The sequence below is a fragment of the Epinephelus lanceolatus genome, chromosome 16 (genome assembly GCF_041903045.1).
Source record: "Epinephelus lanceolatus isolate andai-2023 chromosome 16, ASM4190304v1, whole genome shotgun sequence".
NCBI classification, from domain to species: Eukaryota; Metazoa; Chordata; class Actinopteri; order Perciformes; family Serranidae; genus Epinephelus; species Epinephelus lanceolatus.
Window position 1 is genome coordinate 24,215,001 of NC_135749.1, and position 24,888 is coordinate 24,239,888.

At 41.4% G+C, this 24,888-nt stretch overlaps 1 protein-coding gene across 7 annotated transcripts in view; it reads left to right on the top strand.

The window, feature by feature from the left end:
- The window catches only part of LOC117263777 (RNA-binding motif, single-stranded-interacting protein 3), a 385,852-nt gene that overhangs the window by 86,389 nt on the left and 274,575 nt on the right, over positions 1 to 24,888 (top strand). For 5 of the 7 annotated variants that reach the window (XM_078175657.1, XM_078175660.1, XM_078175663.1 and 2 more), the window contains exon 3: positions 1,850 to 2,044. The exons of the other annotated variants lie outside the window; for them this stretch is intronic. In XM_078175657.1, coding sequence (XP_078031783.1) covers positions 1,850 to 2,044 — 195 coding nt within the window. The remainder of the gene's footprint in view (positions 1 to 1,849; positions 2,045 to 24,888) is intronic. 7 annotated transcript variants of the gene reach the window in all.

The following is a 24,888-nucleotide window of genomic DNA, read 5'->3' on the forward strand; positions in this document are numbered from 1 at the left end:
AAAACATGTTTTCAGTTATTTCACCTTTTTTGTTAAGTACATAACTCCACATGTGTTCATTCATAGTTTTGATGCCTTCAGTGAGAATCTACAATGTAAATAGTCATGAAAATAAAGAAAACGCATTGAATGAGAAGGTGTGTCCAAACTTTTGGTCTGTACTGTATATATATATATATATATATATATATATATATATATATATATATATATATATGAATAATTACAAAATAATTACAAGACACTGTCAACATATTCACATGGATTTACAGAATAAACAAAACCAAACTCAGCTATAATTAAACATTAAATAAGTTACAGTACTAATAAAAGCAATATAGATTTGAGTTGTGAGACAAAGCTCCACTGTCTGTTTAGGATCAGTTGAGATTGTCACGACGATGAGAAGAGCTGATCCACCTTAACAGTCCATCTTAAGTGAGCCTGGTCAGGTTCCAATGAGAGGCTAGCTTTGCTTGCTTACCCTTCACTTTACTCAGCAAGTGACAGGCAAGACTCAGAAACTTGTCTTTGGCCATGAAGAGTTGTAGTGTTTATACAGTGACAAATAGCCTAAACTGTACACACATTGCACTGCTCCGTTAATCTTCACACTCTCTGCTCCGGTTGCCGCAACCTCACTGTTACACATCACAGTCACATATACGCTCTCCCTCTTTCTTGCTTTCTCTCTTTTAGCTGCACACTCACTACGCACACAATTTGGTGCCGAAATGAGGCACCAGAATCTGCATTGTGATACGGTCTAGTAGTAGTGGTCTAGTAGGTACTGGGATTTGGTACCCAACCCTAAACTTCATACAGTGCTTTACAGATTTTGAACATCATCAATGAATGTCTTTTCTTGTCAAATATCTGGTGCAATTGGGCACACCTGCATTGTCACAAGTTTATTTATTTCCTCACAGTGACATCCCTAGTTGTGAGGCTGCCATCTTGTTTTCTAGATTGCATGTCTTTCTTTATTTAGATATAAACAAAGCTTGAAATACTGCTCTGTTCCCAGCTTTGTGACAATGCTTATAGTGTTAGAGAATCAAATTTGAGATACATGGTTTTCTTTGGACAGCAAGTGTACTTTTCTGTGATTGACAAGCTAACACTATGAACTTAATGCAGTAATACCTGCTGTTTGGAGGCTTAATAAGGTTAAAACAAACTCTAAATGGCTAAGTGTGCATGGTGTTTGCCTTAGTTCTTGTCAAAATGCCACAGATTGGCATTTGTGTGTCCTGTATTTTTTTGTCTGTGCTCCAATGGCCATGACAGCCCAGGTAACCCATCTCAGAGTGGCATAAGCCAGCCTGTCAGCAGATTCAGCCCTGTGTTTCCTGGACCCTGTTGATACCCTATACATAATGCCACACTAAGAAGCCCATTGCCAGCCTGTAATCCAAGCATCTTATCAAACCAATCAGCACTTTTCCAGCAAGAACACATCTCGACCGTGACAGAGGGGGGTTTCACAACATCTGGTGCTCGAAGAGAGGAAGGGAGGGAGAAAATGAGTGAAAAGAAAGTGTGAGAACAATCTTGATGCTCTGGTATGGAGATTTTAGATCAACACCACGTCCTGCTTTCTCTTTCGATACAGGTCAGTGAGCGGGCAGTCAGTTGTCAGTGCTTGCCTGCTGCAGAGTGGAGGCTGCTTGCAGTTATGCTATTGATGTTCTTGGCGGTAACATTTGTCACTGCACTCCCGCACAGTTCCTCTCTTCTTCTCTGTCTCTCACCCACACTAACCTCTTTCCTTTCCCTTTTCCCTGACCTTCTGTTTCCCATTTCCATTTCCTGTCCTCATTTTGTTTCTATCTGTCCTTCCCACCAGCCCAGCGCAGCGGTGAGAGGTTACCACAGCAGTAAGGCAGCAGCCACTGGTAGCAGTGGTGGTCAAGGGGCCTGGAGTGGCCCGTCCTTCACCCGTACAAATCTGCAGCACTACCTATCCCACCACCAACAACACCCGCATCACCACTCTCAGTCCCCGCACACGAGCTACGCCTACTGCCCAGCCCATACAGCTGTGAGTACAGCAGATTTCGTCTTACTTGATGTCTGTCTGTCTCTTGTGACTCACATCTGTACTTCTCAGCTCTTCCTGTCTAGCTTTTCCTTTCTAATCACTCCCTCTCTGGTGTCCATTAGTGGCCGTTACTATCAGGAAAGCTCTTAGGAACACAGCAAATTCTCTTTCTCCATCTCCCTCCCCTCTTTCCTCTATCTCCCTTTAATCTGTCCTTCTTTCCCACACCCTTTCTTTCAAGCCCTCACTGCGTATCTCACTCCACCCCTCTCCCTCCTTCATCTGCGTTATCTCTTCCTTTCTCCCTCTCTCTCCAGCTCTCTCTTCTCTGCAACTTAATTTGTTTTTCTTTCATCCATCGTCTGCATCGACAGTGCAATGAGAGACTAATTGAGGTAGAGACACTTTTGGACGGCTTCCCTTGTCATTATCCTTGGAATTAATTGCTGTTCTGCAATCCGTTTGATTTGACTTTATTGGTGCGATCTGGTTCTCTAATACAACGTTCGGGGTGTGACTGGAAATCAGGCACGAGCCAAATTGAGGAATTTTATTATCGTCATGTTGCTGTCACAGTCACAGAGCTGGAAACAAAGATTTGGCAGGTTTTTATTTCTCGGTATTTCTTCCTCTAATAAATGTATTTACAAGGCTTCACACTAAATCTTTCTCTCATTCTCTTTTATTTCCATTACAACACTCTGATATTCTCTCATCTTACATACGTGCCACTTAAATTCCCAGCTGCCTATTTGCCAACATGTTGAGACTCCCTTGAAGTCCTTGCATGCAGTGAGTGAAGAAATTGGATTTAGATATGATAACCATCACTGTGCATTGGCTCCTGGTTGGCATTCCTTTTATGCTTTTCCTGTGATATCAAGGTACACATTCATTCACACCTAGGCTCTTTTTAGTAAGCAGACAGGAAATTATGTTTGAGTGCTCATGCTGTTGTGTATCGCTAACAAACATCACCTTTGCTAGTGTCACTGCTTCTACCAGCGCCACCTCCGTCAAAGAGGAGCAGGGGTGTTTTAAACCGTGTTGTGCACAAACAGGAAGCAACAACAGAGAACATTCCACAACACAGACATAAACGCTGCGGCTGTGGTTGTAGTTGTGGTGGAGCTCTGTCATATGTTTTTAGGAACATCGTGGCCCTTTCTTTTCTTTAGTGCCACAGCCCCGGGGGGAGCACAGTCATCGTCATCAACATCCACACACAGGACCAAGGAGTATCCGAATTCTTTGACCTAACTGGGCTGGTTTTTCCAACAGCTGAACGAACATGAAGCCACTTTTGTCCTCCTCTGACTAAGCATGGTCTTTGGTTTTCTGAGTGGCAAAACAATCCATCCCCAGACTCAGCACTTCTCTCACCAGACATACAGTAGCTGTGTTAAATTGGGCCGAGTATTGAACCTCAGTATTTACAACCTCAATCCGACTGAAAAGTGTCCACAGAAGTTGGCTGATTTTGTTAAATGAAGCGAAGCCTGAGAGCTATTTCAGGCAGTCAGCTCGAGTCTGCACTCACATCGCATACTCTTTTCCCTGCAGTGTGTTGTATATTCAATGCACCTTTAAGATTATGGCAGTGTACTTACCAATCAATCAATCTATTTGTGAAACAAAATAATTTAAGGTGCAATTCCAGTCAAATGTAATCCTGTCAGATCCTTTAATTTTGTGCATTAAAAAATGATTGTAATAATGAATTCACAGTGTGTGATTGTTTAGGAGGGCGGTCGTCATTTAGGATCCTAGTGGCATAAGGGCTGTACCCAAATATTCGGATATTCGAATATTCGTTTCTATGGGTAGGTATTCATTATGAAAATTTGGTATTCGATATTCGTTTTTTTTATTTACTTTTTTTTAACATTTTAACTTTTTTTTTTGGTGCTAAATGTAGTCTTTTTGTTGTTGGTAAATGTAGGTTATCAATAAAAATCAAAACTTTTAAATTGCATTGTTAAAAATGTGAAAATATAGTGTAGCCTACCAACTGAGCTTGTGCGTGTGGCACGCTTGAGCGCATCCGTCTGAGGCTGTGGATCAATGCCAAGTTTTACCACATTATCACTATTCCCTCTAACTTGTAGCTGTTTTTTCGTTATCTTTTGAATTTAATATGAATTATGTAACTGTTTTTGTCAACGTTTGTTTCCCCCGTTTTGTACAATAAATTATTGTTTAAAGTTTCAACAAGTTTCTTTTGGAGTGCGTGACACAAGTGTGTTTTGAAAACGACTGCGGACTGTCACCTGCTCAACGCATCAGTACCTTCGGATGCCATGACAGTAATAGATTAGAGATTAATAGATTATAATAATAATGTCAAAATATCATTTACAGACCGATTTAACAGACAGTCACTGCTGCCCGACCCGCAGGTCCATTTGCGGGTCCCGCGGGTTACGGGTCGACCCGCGCATCACTATAGGCCTACACACTTATAAACAGTGCCTGGAAGAAGATCAGCTCTGCACTCAGGATTTCAGGTAAATAGGCTGTATGATGCTTGCCAAGGTTGCTCAGACGCAACATACGGCCGTGCTCTTTAAAGCTGGCACAAAAAAGGCACAAGAGTAGCACCCAGCGCCTAACCTTGTGTTTCCAGGCAGCTGAAAACGCTGCATGTGTACGACCCCTACAGGGCTGGTCCCTGCGGTTATTACACAGACTAGTTAATAACATGTCGGGCAGGAAATCCAAAGTGTGAGACCATTTTGAGAAGGTGAAGGACGAACGCAAGGTGATGTATAAACTCATTCGTTGACTACAAACATGACGTATCGTCTGTAACATGCAAGAAGCTACATGCCCATTAGCCAACAGCGTCATTAACAGGCGGCTCACTCAGTGTGTGACCTGCACTTGTAGATAAAATATAGGCCTATATTAATGAAGGTTCATTGGTACGGTTTTGTATTTCTCTGTAATGTAGCACAGTGTTAACAATGTTACTGATACTGTTCTTTCTCACACCTTCAACTCAAACTATTGTGTTGCCCCGCACAAAATATATGTTTTAATAATTCAATTTATATCATAAACATGCGGGCGACTAGTCGACTAATGGCCCTAAACGATGACTATTGGTCGACTAGGAAAATTCTTTGTTGGGGTCAATCCTATTCGAGTCTCTGTTGCCATTGATGGGATTTTTTAAAAGTAGCAGTCCTTGTAGAGCAAGAGTGACAATTTTCTATCGGCCAGTCAACAGACTGTAGTGTTTCTAGCTCTGTCTTTTAGTACTGGATCAGTGTGCTAGGTACCCCGACAGAGAGGTGACGAAAAACAGGACTGAATACATTGCTTCTATTGGTACCATCCATAACTTTTGACAATGTAATGCAAAAATAACCAGAAAACAACTGGACTGCTTGGTGGAGACGAGGTGTGTATTCAGCCAAGTGAAACACTCTTTAAAAGTCTTTGTGGACACCGGTGCGGTGTCCCTACAAGGCAGTGATGTTGCTCTCCATGGTGCAGGAATAGAAACTCCCCAGTATTTGAGGGGATACCCAGAATATCCACAAGCATCTGAGATGAAACAATCTCCGCCTTGCCTTCCTCACCACTGAGTCAGTGTGCAGTGCCTAGGGCAGGCCGTTAGTGATGTGGACACCAAGGTAGTTGAAGCTGTCCGTCCTCTCCACTGAGGACCTGTTGGTATTAAGGGGGGCATTGTTCCCTCCTGTGTCTTCCCACAGTTCACTATCAGCTCCTTGACGTTCAGGAGTAGGTTTTTGTCTTGAAACCAGAGAGTAGGATCCTCTACTTCCTTCAGGTAGGCATTTTCAGTGTTATCTAAGGGCTCACCACAGCTGTGTTGTCAGCAAACTTGATGATGGTGTTGGAGTCAAAAGTGGCTTCACAGTCTGAGACATTCCAGGAAATAAACATTGGGTGTTTCACAAAGCCAGCAGACAGGAGATTGATGGTGTAAAAAATTCCCTGAATGGATTTGAAACAGACAACACTCTCACGCAATTTCACATCAGACAAACCTCTGTCTTGTCTCCACTTTGTTGTCCTGTGTGTGTTTTTGTTTTTGTGGGCTGTTGGCGGCCACACTTCTCACACAGTACCCTCTTAGCTGGTCTTGGTTACAGATCACTACGGGGTCATCAAACGCTTGCCCTCATCTTGACCCTCCACCCTCAAACTGTAGCAGACTCCGCTGGCATTAACTGGCCTGTTTTCATGGGACAGTGGGGATGGTTGTTTTCTTTTCAGCAGTTTTCATTTCGTCCCCGCAGAAAGCAATTTCTCCCCCACTATCAAGCCTTCATCCTGGGCTGTTACGAATCCACACTTTGGCCTCAAGTAGGATTCGCAGTGCCTGGAGATGGCTAATCCAGACGCTAACAGTAAACAAAGGCATGCTTCCAGCCTTTGAGTCAGCCTCGTGCATTTTTATAGCATCTCATATGCAACACTGTATATGGAACAGCAATCCCCACAATTCCCGAACAAACGAATGCAGACTCCTGTCTCTTTTGCCTCTCAAACAGCCTGCCCATCGATGTCACCGCTTTTATTGCCTCCCTAAATGCCATTGTAATTTCAGGCATATTAGATGCAAAGAATGCCCAACAGAAAGGGAAGAAAAACAGAACTGATAGCTCAGCATGTGTCTGTCCTCTCGGCTGAGGGAGGTGAGTAAATAAAGGAAAAAAGAAAAGCAAGCGGGGATCCAGCAGAGATCAAGAAGCTTTGCTTCCAGTGGGTTTGTAATTACAATGGAAGCGGATACATTTCCACTCTTAATATGGTGGGATGAAGATCCCTCTGGGGGGGGGTATGACAAAATAGCAGCGGAGAAAGTCATGTAGAAGTCAGGAGCTGTGACTAGAAAGAGAGTCAAAGAGGGGGACTGTTTTACTGTGAATATGCAAAGCGTAGTGGAAACGTGATTGCTGCCGGGATTATGTTCACCAACAATTAATTTTTCAGTCCAGGAAGTGTGACATGCACCGTACAGAAGTCATAGGGAGGTAGTCGAGGTGCATTGTTGTAGGTGCAAAGCACATACCTTTCACTAAAGAGACTGGGGTGCTTTAACACTTGGTTTTGATTGGGTTTGTTCCTAGCAACTAATTTTCTTGGTGTTTAAACGCACATAGAAAACTGTCAAAATTTAGCACAGTTTAAACTATAAGGTTAAACATTGTCCAAAAAAATAGCCCTTTGAAAACATTAGATTTTTCAATAACTAAATCGTATTTTAAACGCATCTAAAATATATGGCACTTTGCACTGTGCATTATGAACATCGCACATTATCCTAAAAAACGTAACTCACTAAATAAAAGTTAATAAATATTTACCCACTACATCGGCACCATTCATTAATTCCATACTGCATAACACTCTGTATTGTAGATTAGTTTTTCTCCAAATGACCTCAGCCTCCTAAAAAAGTAAATGCATTGTTGTACCTTGCTACAATTAAAATGTTACCATGGTAACACATATAACTACAGTATATAGTGAACATGATAAACTAATATTTAACATGTTAAGCATGTAACATAGTCATAGCATTTAGCTCAAAGCACTGCTGTGCCTCAAAGAGTGGATTTAACTTCTGATTGTTATGACTTTTCAAGAGAAGTTAACATGCATTGTTTTTAATCATCTTTAATTTGATTTTAATACTGAAAAAGTGAAAGAATGTAGGACAGAGACTTAGATGTAGACATCGAAAAATACAAATGAGACAGACAGACTGTGCGTTCCCATACCCATACTACCATACAATATTTTATGCCAAAAAAAAGTTTTAGTATGTCGTCAAATGCAACCAGAAATACCAGGTTGTTCTACTACATCTGGTCACATTTTGCAGTATGGAAGCCAGCATGCTTTTCTGGCTATTCTGACCCACAATCCTCTGCACAGTGGACAACACGCCACATCGACTGAGCCACAAACAGATAACAGTTGTTTGACAGCTGCCAGAATTTGCAATGACGGATGACACCGCATTCAAGTTACTGATGACCAGTGGAATAGTAATAATAGGTACAGTATATTGATTGTTTAAGTGAACAACATAATTGTAAATATTACAAACAACAAAATAGCAGTGAAAGAGAACTGCAGATGTGATTTCACTGTCACAAATATAACGTTTGCATCTACAATCTGTGCAGGAACACACCCAGACAGAGAAACAAGTAGAGAGAAACACAGAAGGGAAAGTGAGATGGGAGGAGAGAAGAAAGATGCAGAGCATGAGACACATGTACTCTGGTGACTGAACGATGCCAAGTGTCCCACCTCACATTCCTGTTACTATTAACGGCTAAACAGGTTAGATAACAGCAGTGGTGAGTGGACCAGCCTTCAGGTACTTTAGTGTAATAAAACCTGACAAACTAATGATTGCACTTGGTGTTATTGGATTCTTTACTTAAAGCCACATGGGCTGCACAGGCTCCTATTGCTTTGGCTGTGACTAAGCTGCACGTTATAGATTTTCTGGTCTATGGAGAATTGATCACAAGCACAATGGCAAAGAAAGGAAACATTCTGTGTAGGTACTTTCCACTAATTGCTGTGACAGAGCCTGTTTATGGGTGATAGCAATAATGGAGTGAACATACAATGTCAGGTAAAGTGTAGACATTGTAAATTGAGTTTTCACCCTGCCAGTGGAGTATTGCTTTGGGATATTTGATAGATGGCTTCTAGCTTTGAGAAATGCTCTTGGACTAGCCTCTTACCTTTTGTGACTCTTCCATGTGTGTGACTGCAAGAAGCAGTGAGATACTGCTGAGACAGAGCATGTGTTCTTAGTCAACTGTCGTTGCTTATATAAACACATTTTTCTATCTGACCTCTGAGCTGTTTCATTTCTGATGGTATGTGTCCTCGTTCAACAGATTATCTCCAAAGTGCTTAATATCCAGATGTTTCCAACATTGCTTCAGTCATCTTGGTCTCTGCAGTCCAGCTATTACTCATGCTTGTGATAGTGTTTCATTATTTTGCATGGTCTCTTATATGTTTGGGATGCAGGATATGGATTTTTTCAGCCGATACTGATACATGATAATTATCTGCTTCTCTTGGCTGATCCTGATAAGATAACCCACAATTTCACAATTTTGTATTTAAAAAAATAAGTTAATAATGTGTAGTTTATGTACACCAGATGGCAAGAAAAGCTATGTGATAGTGAGCAAAAATGGATCTGTAATTAAAGTAAAGTAATTAAAACAAAAAGTAAAGTGCGTCGCTCTATATTAAAACAAACAGGGCTAGCTGCAGCATCATGCGGCTAATGTTACTTAACGGTTATTTACGGGTTTACAGACAGAGTTGAGCAGTTTTTGTGTTGTTATGAGTTTGTTGGGACCGTTTAACAGCTTGTTGTCCAGTGTTAGCCGCTGCTACTTTGTTAGCTCGTCCTTTCATTTTGGTGTCAGTATGAGTTTGTTGGGACCGTTTAACAGCACGTTGTCGGGTGTTAGCCGCTGCTGCATTGTTAGCTCGTGCTTACCGGACAGGCGTTGATTCAGTTGTTCATTGGGAGTAGAGCAAAGACGATTCTGGAGCTCTGCATCCAACCTGTGTAATGGCAGCAACAGAAAGTTAGCTGATCCAGCAGGGAGTTGGCCAGTCTGGGATCAGATCCCTGGTGCTATTGGGTTGTCCTCGGATGCTGTGAAAAAGTCAGACACTGGTGATGACATGTTTGGCTTTCTAGGCAGCGTGCCCTCTTGTTCTTCTTCCTCTTCTCTGTGTTATTGGAGGATTACAAACCAACTCTAAGTCAGTGAAAGAAATTAGTCTACGTATTATAGACTGTAATTTTATTATTGTAATAATACACAATGTATCTTCCCCATTATCGCCTAATAATTTATCAGCCCAGTACATACCATTCATCCCCAGCATTTGGCCTGGCTTAAAGGTGCTGTATGTTACTGTGGAGAAAGATAGTTGACTGTTGAGTCTCATTTCAAGGTCATCTAATACCGGCGCTTCGGGTTGGTGATTCAGTCTGATGACCAACCCAGAACGACCTGGGAATGAGACCCAACAATCATCTGTCTTTCTCTAGAGTTACATACAGCACTTTTAATAGCTGTATTGGACTATTTAACTGCACACAACTGTCAGAAGCTGCATTATCAGTGTGGTCTGCTTCAGCTAATTGCGTCCATGTAGTGTGCTTATAACCAAGTTAATCGGAGCTCATGCAGATGCAAGTGTGATGTGTCTGGGAGTGCAAGTCCTTTGGTCTTGTTGTGACAAGATATATGAGTAATAACTGGATAGATTTCGAACTCAAGGGCCAGCCCGCATTGCGTCTATGTGCTGCTGCAGAGTTCATCTCTCTTCATAACATACAGATAGAGACACACACACCGACACACATGCAGCAGAGGACAAAACTAGCTTTTCTCTCCTTTAGGATAACAAATACTCCACTGCTGGGGAAATTGGTGCAAGAACTGTTTGCGGGCCAACCGTCTCCATATGTTATACTTCTGTATGGGGAATTCTCATCTTATCAGGCATAGATAACAAGACATATTTTTCCCCTAATGAAAACATTTGAGTGGGTTATCACTCTGTTATCGGAGGACATGGACATCCCCGTGAACCCTTCAATTTAATCCTGAGGTGTCGCCCGGGCAAACTCAGGTTGTTACCCCATTAGACTTGCCGAGCACACGCTGGCCAATCATTCAGTCAATACAAACCTGCTAGTAGGGATTCCTGGCACATCTCCAGAAGGTCTGAAAACTCGGAAAAGAGACAGAAAGGGACATTGCAGGAGTGCTCAGAAATAGGTGATAATCAGAGAGAGATGAAGAGACAGAAATGACAAACAAGGCAGAACGCAAATCCCTGATTGCAAAGTACTGCTCTGCTGTGTTTTACAAGCAACCAAAACTAGGATTTAAAACTAATAATGACACAATTTGTTTGTTTATATCTGACAAGAATAAGAGTATTAAAAATATCATTGGAAAAATATTGCATTTCCCATTCTTGGTGTATTCATCAGGTGTAGGTGCAACTAGCTCACCTTTTCATCTGTCTCTTTGTGGGGCCTGGGCTCTGGCTCAACCCTTGGTGTTGTGATTAGCTTAATTAGCCATAACTCACAAACACCCATTTATACTGGCTGACAGATGACACAGTCATTTAGCTGAATGAATGGCCTGCCTGCTGGCAGCGGGTGAGGGCGCGTCCGCTGGCTGATGGCCTGCATGAGGCAGTTGAGTTGAGGCTTGTTATCTGTGGATCACCCAGGACGGTAAAATGGTCAGACCATTGAGAGTGAAGATGCAAGTGGGGTGTGACTGAAGGGAAAATAAAGAGAGAGATGAGTGCAACCATCACAACAGTCCTAGTTTGTCTCTTTTAATGCATTTTCAAAGAAATATTCCATCAAAAAGAAGAGTAGACAAAAAGTAAATTCCCTGATAGCACAGACAGCAGATGCCGATGTGTACTGTCCATGTGTGGTGCAGCACGGGAAGCCTCATGGAGACTTTATGATGGAGTACATTAGCTTACATTTTAGAGTGTGAGTCTCTTTCATCAGCCCTTGAATGAAGAGCATTGCTCATTCCCCAAATACTGCAATGATTCATCTTTGCCATGAGCGAGAATGGGCTTTGTCTCAGTAATTAATTTAGCTCTCGGGACAGCAGTTGGAATGAGTCGTGTCTTCAAGGCCTAATTAAAAGAAAATTGTCAAACATATTCTAGGTCACACAGCTCAGAATCTCCAACCATTTAGCAGGATTTTTAAGCACCGCCACCTCGTCCTTTGTGGGCCATTTTGCTTGCTGATAGAGTGTGGGTTCTGGAGTGAAAAACAAATGGTCTTGTTTGCTTTGTTGATTTCTTCAGGCACCACTTGAAAATTGAGACACTTGATGTTTTGTTTATCATTGGCTGCTTGAGTCAATAACTCAATCTACTTATGGCTTTGTGCCTCTGCATGTCTTTGTTTCTGTCTGAGGATGGTTTATTTGAAATTCCTTTTTGTGGAAATAGCCACACAATTAACTCCCTACCCTCTGCCAAATGAGAATGTAACTGTGCATGAATACCTCGGGTTTAGGATCACTTTCTCTAAAATAACTGTGGTCGGGAACACAGATATTGGACCACATTCATCATAACATATCAGCTGGAGTGCTCATTTCATTGAAGCAGTCGGACCGACAGACTGACAGACAGGAAGTGTCTATCTTATCTGTCCTCATAATGAGAATCAATGACTTTAGTTAGAGGCACAGAATGGCTCTAACAGTACACACACAGACACACACACAGTCACACACACACACACACACACACACACACACACAGGTTCTGAACAATTAAGCGCGAGCTGTCGGGCTTAGTGCCTGGGTCCATTGTAAGCGCTCTAAACCTGTTAGACTGTGACAGACCATTAAAAGGCTGCCAAGGCTTCCTTAATTTGCTTCAACAGTGCACACTGAGGCTGAGTGACTGAGTGCCGTTAGTGTGTCTCTGTGTATGAATGTGCACTTACTTCTTATGACACTCTTAGCTCACAGCCCCTCCCCTCCCTCCTCCTCTGCGACCATCCCCGCCGCCTCCACAGCAACACTTACACACACACACACACACGCGCGCAGTGTGACAGTATCAACACCATCACGTCTTTGCAATGTATCTGCCTCCATTTTTCGTTTGGAATTACCTTTTAAAGTCGAATTTCTGTTTATTTAAGCAAATGCATCAAACCATTAAAACGCCTGCCAACACTAATGCATTTTCTGAGTCATTATTTTCTGTAAATTGTTAGGAGCATAAAGTAAACAACAGTAATTATCTGTGCATTGCGAGGCATTGCTACAGTAAATTGAGGCTGGTATCCCCAATGCTTGTCACTTTATGTATTGTTAATATACCCATGCCTATAATGCAGTATTGTAAAACACAGAACCTTCACCGTTGTCATCATCATAGATGTTTTCCATCATGGTCTCTGTGAAGCCTTAAAATATAAACACATCTAAATTTAGTTTTTTATATTTAGAGTCTAAAAAATGTCTTAAATGTGCTAGAATGTCTGGAAGTGTAGGAGGGGAGGCATTTAATTTGATCTGGGGCAAAATTAATGAACGCCTATTTTTTGTTCAGTTTTTATGTTTTATTTTATCAACCAATAATAACTATTTCTTCGGAGTCCACCTTGTTTGTATGTTAAGGGGAGACAACCCAGGTGAATAGGAACATTTTTTAACTAGTAGATATCGCCATGAGACTTCCCCAATGTGTTACTAACATCAAGGCAGTTATTTTTTATATCACAGGTTTTTTGAAATTGTATGTTTAAATAAGCACTCAATAAAAAATAAAAGTAGAAAATAAAATACAGTCAACAGCCATAAACAGTCATTTTCACCAGTGTTTTTGGGAATAAAATGTTATATAAATCAAGTTATGAATGATATATGAATAAACCCCTCTGTGAAAACCTTCAAAATAAAGACAGGAATAAAAATTGAAAATGTGGTGTGTGTAAGTGCTACTGGAGTAGAGATTTGTGGTTAAGAGTATGAGGAAAAATTTGAGAAAACAGCCTTTAAAGCTAAAATTCCATACATTTTTAGACACAAAAAATAAGACATGAATAAGACAAAAATAAGGTAAAAATTTTGGCAAATTGATATCAACCATGAAGACAAAAAAATAAAAAAAATAAAAGTTTTCTGAAATCTTTTGTTTAAATATGCAAATTAAGCTTTTTCTCCTTAAATATGCACTTTTTGCAGACGTTTACAGAGCAGAAATCTGAACACAATAAACACCTAAGTGTGTATACTGGACATTTTCTTTCCACTAGACTGAAAGAGCAAAATTAGCCCAAAATCTACCCAAAAAGATCAGTACAGGAAAAACCTATGTTTTCACCGTATGTGTCTCAGTGTACAGTCCACGTGGTAGGTGGCAGTGGTACGCCTTGTGTTGCTGTCATCTGCATTTTAACCTAAAAGAATAACCTGTTAGTTGAGGTCTAAAAAGTCATTACATTTCTAATTTAAAAAATATGTAGATACCCTGTCCATACTGTTTTGAGAAATGTACATCATTTTTTGGGCTACACCTGTCCTGGTTGACAGTGCTAGTGATATCTGGTTGTAAAAAAAATTAACTGGGAAGCGTAAATTACATGTTTGACACCATGTTTGTATTGTCACGCGTTGAAGCCCAGAAGATCACACTTTTCAAATAGGTGTATTCCTTTGCTTTTGTCCTTATTCAAATAAATCTGGTTTTAACAGAAGCAGGTCCAGGTTGTAAAAAATAAGTCCCTTTAAATGTTGCTGCAGCTGACTGGATTCTAACCAAATGAGCATGGTCATGATGACAAAGCACTTTGTTTACCAGTGCACCAATCAGGTTCAGAGGGGAACCGTGTGTGTTTGACACTTTTGAATGAATGCTTTTTGGGCGGATGTTTCACCTAGCAGGCATTTCCTGTCGTGACCAGAGCTTGGCGTTCTCCACCATTAAGAATTAAAGGCCCGGGCCACAGGATCCTGAGAGCCAGACCACAGGAATATCCAGAATCTGACAGAGCTTCCAAGCCTCCGCATGTTTCATTTCCTATTTCACAAGAGCGGGCGGTCCATGCAAATTCCTGGCTGTGGTATGCCACCAGGCTTCATTTAGCAGCGGTTCGTGGTTGATATTAGATGTTGGACACAATGGGAGATGTTGGAGGGTGGATTAGGAAGGGTGCTGGCAAATCTCACAGGGATTTAAAGGGGTGTCTTCTCTTGTTCCGATCATATGGACTGTCATATTTACATGTCATTGCTGGCTTAGCGCTGTGTCTTGACTGTGTTTAATTGCAAATTTGGAGCGTCTCATCTGTGAAATCGCTCTTCAGAAAATCAGTTTGCACCTGTTACTTTTTGTTCAGGTGATTAGTCAATGACAGGGCAAAGCAGAGAACATAAATCACACATACTGAGCTGTAGATGTGACCTTAATTCATATTGTTTCGCTCTGATCATGCCCTGGTTTTCAGCTACACATTCAGACACGCACACACTCACATGCATTGACATCCGTGCACAGATGGGTTTTCATATATGGCTGCCTGGGGCTGTAGTATTGGCTTTAAAAACACCCATAACATCTGTAAAGCATTATGGCTGATTATACTGGTCTTTCAGTGCAATCATGCAATACGGGCATGAGCGATGGCTGAACATGAACTGTATGGGGAAAAAAGAGATGATGAGGCCTCCACTATTCTGATGAAGGCGTGAGGCCCATGGCTACATACACACAGGAACACACCCTAATTAATTTAGCTAAATCAGATTTTATTATTTATATACTAATGAGGACCTTATGTTAATTCCTTAACCCATAACTCCAGCCTTCAAAGATCCTCTCAAATACTTGAACTGCTTACAGACTACTTGTAACTTAGATTTCTGGGTCCAATATGGTCTTTGTTTATATATATAGATATATATATCAGGGCTATATTAGGGTTGGGCGATATGGCCTGGGGCCTGGAGCCTATCCCAGCTGACATTGGGCGAGAGGCGGGGTACACCCTGGACAGGTCACCAGACTATCACAGGGCTGACATATAGAGACAGACAACCATTCACACTCACATTCACACCTACGGCTAATTTAAAGTCACCAGTTAACCCACATGTCTTTGGACTGTGGGAGGAAGCCAGAGTACCTGGAGAAAACCCACGCTGACACGGGGAGAACATGCAAACTCCGCACAGAGGGGCTCCCCCACCCTGGGTTTGAAACAGGAACCTCTTGCTGTGAGGCAACAATTCTAACCAGTGTACCACCATGCCACCATTATAATAAAACTGAATAAAGCATTGTTATAATAAAGTTAAATAAAGTACTGCTATTCTGAAGCATTCGGCTCGTCTCCAGCCAGAAGTGTTGATGTTCTTGCTGTGAACAGTTTGAGGTTAGCAGTTAGCGGTAAATTAAACCGTTACAGCGGCGTCATTTAACATGAGGGTTTATTCACTGAGAGCAAGAAACAAACTAACTATCCAGTTTGTATATTAATAATATTTGCAAGTCCCAGTGGTCCAAATGCAATTAGATAGTCACTGTCTGGAGCCCCTGCAGATGCAAAAACACACCTCACCTGCTCAGTCTAGGAAAGAGAGTGGTCTGGATGGGCGGGGTAGTGTGTGTTTGTTAGTCTTTTTTTTTTTTTTTCTCTTTTTGTATCTGTGAGAGGGAGAGAGCCATTGGAAGGAGCGAGAGAACCAAAATGCCAAAACAAGTATCGTGCCAGTGGCTTTAGTAAATGATGACGATTGATTTATACTCGATATCCATGATATAGTCAGTTCATACATCCCATGTGGAACAAACCACGTGACTTTGAGTATCGACATATCACCCACCCCTAATGTATACTATATGTTAGGGAGGGTGATATGACCAAAATCTTTTATGATGGTATATGTAATTTTGTATCACGGTAATGTAAATCATGATACAGTAATTGTGTTGTAAATTCAAGACCACTATACCATACTTCATTCACATTTTCTTCTTTTATTTGGAACTTCTATACAAACAAAAACAACAGTCTCACATGAGACAACGGCTTTTAAGGTTCCTGAGAACAATAATTTAAAGTGTCACTGATTTTTGTATTTACAAATTTGCTCTATTTCTTCATGTCTGCCAAAATCACATTACCTTGCAAGGCAGTTGGAAGAGAATCACAAGATCAGGCGAGCATCATCATTTGCAGCCCTGATTTGCTACATAGCCTTCCCCGAATCTCTACTGGTGGACGCATTTTTATGATTCCAATCACCTCTCTGTCAGCTCTCCTAAATTGGTGCCAAATTTAAGCTCGTACGTCTATTTTGCTGGTTTTGGTGGTGCTTTTTTTGGTCGTTTTGTGTGGGTGTGAGTCACTCATCAGGATGAGGAAATCAATCACCAGTCTGTACACTCTCCCTATCCCGACTTCTGCTAGCTTGCCAGGTCAATGTTATAAAATGTAAACATCAGTAAGCAGAGAGGAAATGGTGGACACAAGCTGAACTAGCATTCTGCTAACCATTGTCCAAGAGTTGGAAATAAATAATATCAGTGCCCAACAGGATATCACAAACTGTAATATCCTTTGCTTCACTGAAATTTGGCTAAATCCTGGACAGCACCATTCAACCAGGTGACTCTTTTTCTGTATGTCGGTTCTAACAGAGCAGAGGACTCTGGCCAGAGAAGAAGCATGTGCTTTGCAGTGAATAAGGGCTGGTGTGAAGGTGAAATTGAGAGGCGATGCCCTGTTTCTGTTGTGGATAACTGCCATAGTTTAGAGGCGGCTGCAGAGGCGGCGCTACCCGTGTGAGGAGCACCCATGCAGCCATCATGTTGAGGTCGGGATGTGTGGATAGTGAAATCATTCTACAACCAAAAACCATGAATTAGCAGAGCCATCCAGAATCATGGACAATTTAAAGCAGCAGCCAACAATGTGAGAAAACGTACAAAATGACTAAATTCCACTGCACAAGTTTAAGGAGCTGATGGGATCACATTTCACTGGAGCTCTACTTTGTATAATTCCACGTGACGAATAAATAATTGATTGATTAATTGATATCTACCATTGCGCAGCATATACAGCCCTATTTCCGGATTTAATGTATGTTATTTTTCATTCTCACAATCCTGGAGAATCTCATGAAGTGAATCACCCTGCTTGACTTATCTTGTTTCAAAGGCTGTGATGTGAAACGTTAGTTTGGAGGTTACGTTTTGGTGTTGGTTAAACAGAATCAAAGAGAAGATGCTTCTTTCCAAGCCTGTTATGAGTTACAGTACACACAGTAATTCGCTTGTAAAGGAGAAACACAATTCTTTCAAATAATGCTAACCACATTAGTCCAATTAGCCTGCAATGTGCTCTGGAGACTTGAGTGTAAGTGTTTGTAGCCATTTAATTTTCTTACATGAAAAGAAAAGCTACTTCATGCTTATGTTCCTTGGAAGGCAGGGTACTTCCTGACTCAAATGAGGCGACAGTTGTACCACAACTGTGACTTACTCATTAATAATCTGTTTTACAGGAAAATAGACTTCCAGCAGATTTTCAAACAGATATACAGATTGTAAAGCTCCTTGAGGCGAATAATACCGTAAGATGAGTAGTAATTCAATAAGCAGGTAACAGGGAAACTAGTTGATCCATAACATCAGTACACTGAATCTTACCTCAGTCATTGGTTTCTTCTTTGCATCATTTGCCTTGTGTTCTGTCAGCTGTAATTACATCAATTTCATTATTCTCTCTGCCACTTTCCAACCTTGTCTCCTGATTCCACCATTGTTACGTTTTCCCAATGCATCTCCCAATGTCAGCCCAATGTCTTCCACCTCTTACCTGGTGCCTTTAAGGGTGTTTCTGAAGCCTGTAATACCACCTCTGTTTGCTTTATCTGACTGTACCATTCTCCACCTGATGCCCTTGGTGTGCTCCCCTCCCCAGCACACCTGTGGTTCATCCCTTAGAGCTACATTTGGTAACTTTTATAAAAATAAATGTCATAGTTATTGCAACTGTATATCCTGACAGTAGTACATGAGACAGATAAAGAATTTCACGTCTTCAGAAACACATTTTAGCGTACTGTTTAGCTGTAAAATGAGTTTGCTCTGGCCGGTGGGAGATGCTTGGTTTTGGCTCGGCGGTTTTCAACATGGTGGACGGGTCGCAAACTTTCTCATTTTACAGCCAAACAGTACAGTTAAGTGTGTGTCTGAAATCATTTGAGGTGGGAAATAAGCAATGCAGTAACAGAATATTGATTCATTTTAAACACGCTGCCTACTGTGACAGATGATCACAGTTCTTGAGCAGTGATTGACATGACTGACAGCTGTGTGAGAGATTTCTCGGCTCTGATTGGTTGTTTTCATTTCCGTGCAGTGGATTCTTGCAAAAGAAGAAGCACAGTTGTAACTTCAGACATAAACAGACTTCACTCTAATGTAGTTTCCCAGACAGCCATGTCTGTAAACATGCTGCACAACACTTGTGCAATGTAGAAATGGACATTATTATTATTTACACAAGTTCTTCTCTAGCTATAACTTTTAAAATTTGTGTTGCCTCCCTGATGCTCCTAACTTTACACAATATCCGAAAATCTCATTAAGGGGTTACCGTAGTCACCTTTTCTCTAGCACCATCCTCAGACCAAAAAGTTGTGACCACTCTTGATTCAGGCAAAAACGGCCTTTCCAAAAGTCAGTGGTATATACATCTAGCAAAATGTGTTGCTGTTGCGTAAAGAGCATTGCAGCATCACTGGTTTGTTAGTGTGGCTGTAAAACTTTAATCTTGTATAATCTTGTGTATTGTAAAACAATACACCGCTTTTATGTCTATGTGTACTAATTAAAAAGGGAAGAATGGCTGAATCCATGATTCTGTTACAGTGCACTTTTGTCGCTGAGCTAAGCTGCAGGGGTATTTTTGATTTATTTAACAGCACTGTTGTTTCTGAAAGTTCCTCTGTGTGCTGTTTTAAAAGCAGAAATGCAGCACTTACACGAGTCTTGTTGGAGGAAGGAGTTTGATGGTTCATCTCGCTGTCAGCTCTCACATACAGAGACATGTAAAGCAAAGGCACACATTACTCCACACTTTGTTACTGCTATAAAAAAATGCAGTTTAATAGGACAAGGACCACAAAGAATCAGGCCCACAATTATTGACAGGGTGTGAAAATGTGTGCCGTTCATTCACCTGTTCTCAAAGTGTTATTGGATATTGTTACATTCTTTGTATCACTCTTCCTCTAACTGTCTCACACTCTCCCAACATCTAACAGTAGATAATTGTTTGTTGTGTGAAAGCTAAAACCTGTGTACAGCATTCTCCCTCCATTCGTCCTCTCAGCAGTCAGCCTTGGTTTTGTGAAAGGTGGAGGGTTTGTTGGAGCCGCTTTGCTCCATTTAGTTGGTGCACTTTGATGACTTCAGTACTACTAATTACACAGGCGCCGCCAAGGAGGCAATCTCAAAGTGCATAACCCTGAAAGTCTTACACACTGATATCTAAATGTTACCCTGTGGAGTTGCACCATAATGTGAATGTTCTTAATCATCTACTATATGTTTTCTAGTACCTCTGTGCCATCTGGCAGTATTACAGCATACAAATCCCATGATAATGTTCTAAAGAATGCACTGCACGTCAGAGATATGCTACCCATTTTGAGTCGCACTATAATGTATGTAAAGCATGCTTAAACTTAGCTTATGGAGACATATACACAGCATACATTACTGTGGCCATTAATTGTGCAACAGTCCTTAATAATGCATTTGTTCCACCATTTAAAGTTAAATAGACCAGAAAGTCTTTTACTTTAGGCTCCGATGACCTAATTTCTCTTCTGACAATTAGGAGATTCACTGTTTCATCAACGAAATATTGAGAGATCAAAGAGATTTCGTTTTAGTATGTGTTGGCAGTTGAGAGGTGTCTCAGCCTATCAGAGTCAGCTGTGGTGGTTCATACTTGAGTCTCGCTCATCAAATTTACCCAGGATTCCTGCCCTTTTTTTCTAAATTTGCCAATTTTGGCTTTTTTAAGGTCATTGACTCCCAAGATTTTAAAACAAATTCCAAAACATCACTTCAGAAACCAGTGAGTGACATTATAGAGCATTACTAAAAGCTGCAATTTTTGCCCTGTAGGGGGGCAGCGAGAAGGAGCTGTAAAATGAGACTGTCCTTCCCCAAAAGATTCACCATAGGTTGTTTGTATAAGCAGCTTATTACGTCCCATATTCATCTTAAGTGTAGGCCATGGATGTATGAAGAGAACTGGGTACAATGTTGGAGGTGGGGCCCTTTTAATTTCTGTGAAATGATGATGCCCCGCCCCTAGCAAATTTGAATTTGCTCAGCAATCTGCGATCTGGCCCTGATGAACAGAGCCCGCTGAATTGCTATCGGACCAATCAGATCAGTCTGACAGAGGCGGGCTCTAGGCGGGCGTAACATGATGAGGACAGCACTGTGCCGTAGGAGTCGAAAAGTAAACAGCCAAGATGGCAGCTGCCGAAGGACCGCGTCGATTCAATTTAGCTTTGGAAGAAACACTAAGCCAACTACACTTATCTTTTTCCTTGAGAGAGGAACAGAAGACTGCCCTAGAAGCCTTTGTTTCCAGGAAGGATGTTTTTACTGTTTTGCTGACGGGATACGGCAAAAGCATAATATATCAGTTAGCCCCACTGGTCGGCAAACCAATGGGGCTAACTGCAATAAATACGTCACCTTGTTTTTTGCTCTGACTGGCTATCATATTATCCAATTGCGTGCGGCGGCATTTAATATGCCTCAGTTAGTGCCACCCCTTGGGTAGGAAGGGTGTGTCGGTGAGGGCCAGACTCAAAATCTTTCTAGATTTGAGTCTGGATTTCCAAGATAGCTCAATGGCGCATAAAGCCAAAAAAAAATTCAATTTCCCAGGTGTAAGATTACCCGGATCCTTTGCATCATTGGGTCCATATGGCAAGTGCACCACATACTTTACTCCAGGTTTAGCTCCCCAAACTTAAATGGGATAAAATGATTGAATTATGCGGCTCTGCTAGACCTTCAAAATGTTATCAAGCAAAATAGATCAAATCCCGATGGTGAAACGAGTCATCCACTGATTAACAGTTGAGTCTTTCCCAATGTAAGTCTATGGCAAAAGGTCTTTTTGAGTCCAGTGGCATCATGTGATGGTCCGAGAGTTGTAATTTCATTGTTTGGCTACTACGAAAATTGGCTTCAAAGCATGGCACCCTTCCTGGGGAACTGGTTTAGGCACCAGCCTTTAGTGGCCTTAGTAATTATGACAATTATGAGTTAGGTGACCTAGTGCAAATAGTGACAAAGTCCACATAGGAAGGCAGTCGGGGTGGTTGGATGAGTCAAAAAAACACAGGACTTTGACCCAGGAGGGCGCTGTTCATGTCCTCTGAGAAACCAAAAGTCAATGTTGAATCATTTTAAGTTATATATGGAATGTCCCATCATGTTACATATATACTTAAAGTCACATAATATCACATTGTCAAATTATGTTAAGTACATAATGTGATGATGCCCAACCATGATTCTTTTCCGCAACAGAACCTCACTGGTACGGGTGCTAATTTAGGTTAAGCTCTTATGGCTTGTATCAAAGGCTAGGAACAAAACAACATATTTGGTCGTAGGGGTTGGAGGACTTGTTGCTGTAAACACAACACTGACATATTATTATCTTTTAATATAGACAGATATGGAACAACCTTTCAGTTCATTTGGAGTAATTTTTCTGTCCATCTATTCAGTGTGTTTTTCTTCTCCAGTGCCTGATCAAGATATCGGGCTCTTTATCTACTAAATGCGCCATTATTTCCACCAGATAGTTGCCGACTTTGTCTGCTGTTTGGGGCTATGAGAGCAGTGAGAGTGAACCAAAACAGTAATGCTGTAGGCCAGTAAACCAAAACAATGAGATGAAAGATGCTGTAAAGCTGCACAAAGATGAGAGGAACTACAGCGTCTGGTGATAATTCTCTGTGAGTTCATCACTACGCACAACCCCATACAAGTGGACATGTGATCTGTTGTTGACATAAAAACATTGATTAATGCTGCTTTAATGGTTAAATACTATTAGGAGGAGCTGTTGCTGTAGTTAAATGGATACTTTGCTGATTTTCCACCAGTTTTGTGTCATAACAATGTGGCTAGTATCTTTAAATTAACTACGGTAAACTTCCCTTCAGCAGATCTCCCTGCTCATCTCAGCTCAATTCCATTGGATGACATGGTTTCATGAAGGTCATCAAGTAGATTTTCGCTGGCCCGAGGGCTGTTGCTCAAACTACAGATTGTACTTCCATATTTTCATCTGCCCACCACCATGGACACAAAGACTATAAAGGTTGATCAAGAGAGAGACCCACCCCGGTCTTTCAAACTTGGACCAAACTGTAAAACTAGACAATGCTAATCAAATATGAGCCAAGACGCTGTTACTGGATTGCCTATTTCTTGCCTAAAATGTTTAAGAAACATAATTTAATGCACAATTTAACTGTAATTTCAGATAGCTTGTCACCAGCCAGCAGGCATATTGTTTGCTGACCCTTGGAACAGGAAACAGGAAAAACTTGCATTCTGCGAGAGCATCTATTGGTCGAGTGTGGTGCAGAGCATTCTGGTACCTGTAGGTCTTCTACCTCTTGAGCAAAAGTAAATGCTACAGCCCTTTCCTCTGTTTTCTTTGGTTATATAGTGCCAATTTCAAAATTATTTGTGGCTTTGTACTGCATAGACAGCCTGGTTTTACAAAAACATCATCTGCTCAGCAGGGAAATGCTGCTTTAAAGGAGTGAAATGCCCGTCCGTCTTGTCAGGGTCAGCGGCCTTCACCTATTCACAGTTCAAACCAAAAAAAAAAAAAAAAAACCCAGTCAGAGCTGCTATTATAAACAGAGCAAATTCTCACCACTTGCTATTCAACGCCTCTGTGTGTTTTTTGTTATATTCAAACAAATGCATGAGCAAAATGTCTTGTCTATTAATTCAGTGTTATTTTGTCCTGAAGCTTGTCTCTTCAGCTCTCTCTCTGTTTTCTTTGTCTCCTGGGCTTCATGCTTTGCATGCAGAGGATGAGACACCGGGGGAGGTTAAGAGAGGAGCTGGAATGGAGTTCTGCTCCATTTACCACCCTGAAATATTCCTCTTAGAACGACACACTCTGTTTTCTCTCTCTCCTTACTCTCCGCACTGTTTCTCACTCAGCCTGTCCCCTCCCTCTCACTTCTCATCTCTGTGTGACATGTGGTCATTTCACTTCATTCCAGGATGGCTTAGCAGTGCTTTAAAACATTGCTGCTGTCCACCCATCCCATCCTGCTCAATTGCAGGCAGCATCAAGCTTCATAGGCCTATACGGATCTGTTCCGAGTAGCTGTAACTCTTTTCCCAATCTCCAATCTCTATGTGCTCTGGGCAGAACCCTCAGCACCTCTCTCCATTACCTCACTATTTTTCTCTTCTACCTGTGTGCCTCTGACATGCTTGCCCATGAACACCAGTTATCTGGACACAAACACACAGACACACACACACACACACACACACACACACACACACAGTCAAGTATACAAGCGCCTTCATCTTTAAAGCTCCAGTGTGTAAGATTTAGGGGGATTTAGTGGCATCTAGTGGTGAGGATTGCAGATCGCGACTAGCTGAAACTTATTCTTGTTAAAAATTCCGTCAGTGTTCATTGTTCAGTAGGTTTTTACCGGGAGCTGAATCATCCTCAGAGGTCTCATCCTCTCCAAAACAAACGGATGACATGATTAAACCAGTGAAACCATTAAATAAAGGAGGTTCCTGTTATAAATCAGTGTTTCTCAGTGCTCTTTGGCTTGTCAGAGACAGGCTGCTCAGCCAGCACCTGCTAATGTGTGCTTAACTCTTTTCTCTGATATTTAAGATCCAGACATTCAGGAAATGTTTACCCGGTTTCAAATCATCCACAGAGGTCTCTTCCTCTCCAGCACAAAGTGATTTAAACACTGAATAAAGCACTTTCACATTAAAAAAAAATCTGCAAAAACGCAATTGGCCCTGTCTCGAGCCAGTGTTTGGTTTGTCCCCTCTGGGCTACTGGAGAAACATAGGGGTGCAACATGGCGATCTCCAAATGCATTCTCATCATAACTCGTCAAATGCTTTGTCAGTGGACCTACACTTCAAAAAATGATGCGCTGGGTTCCCTC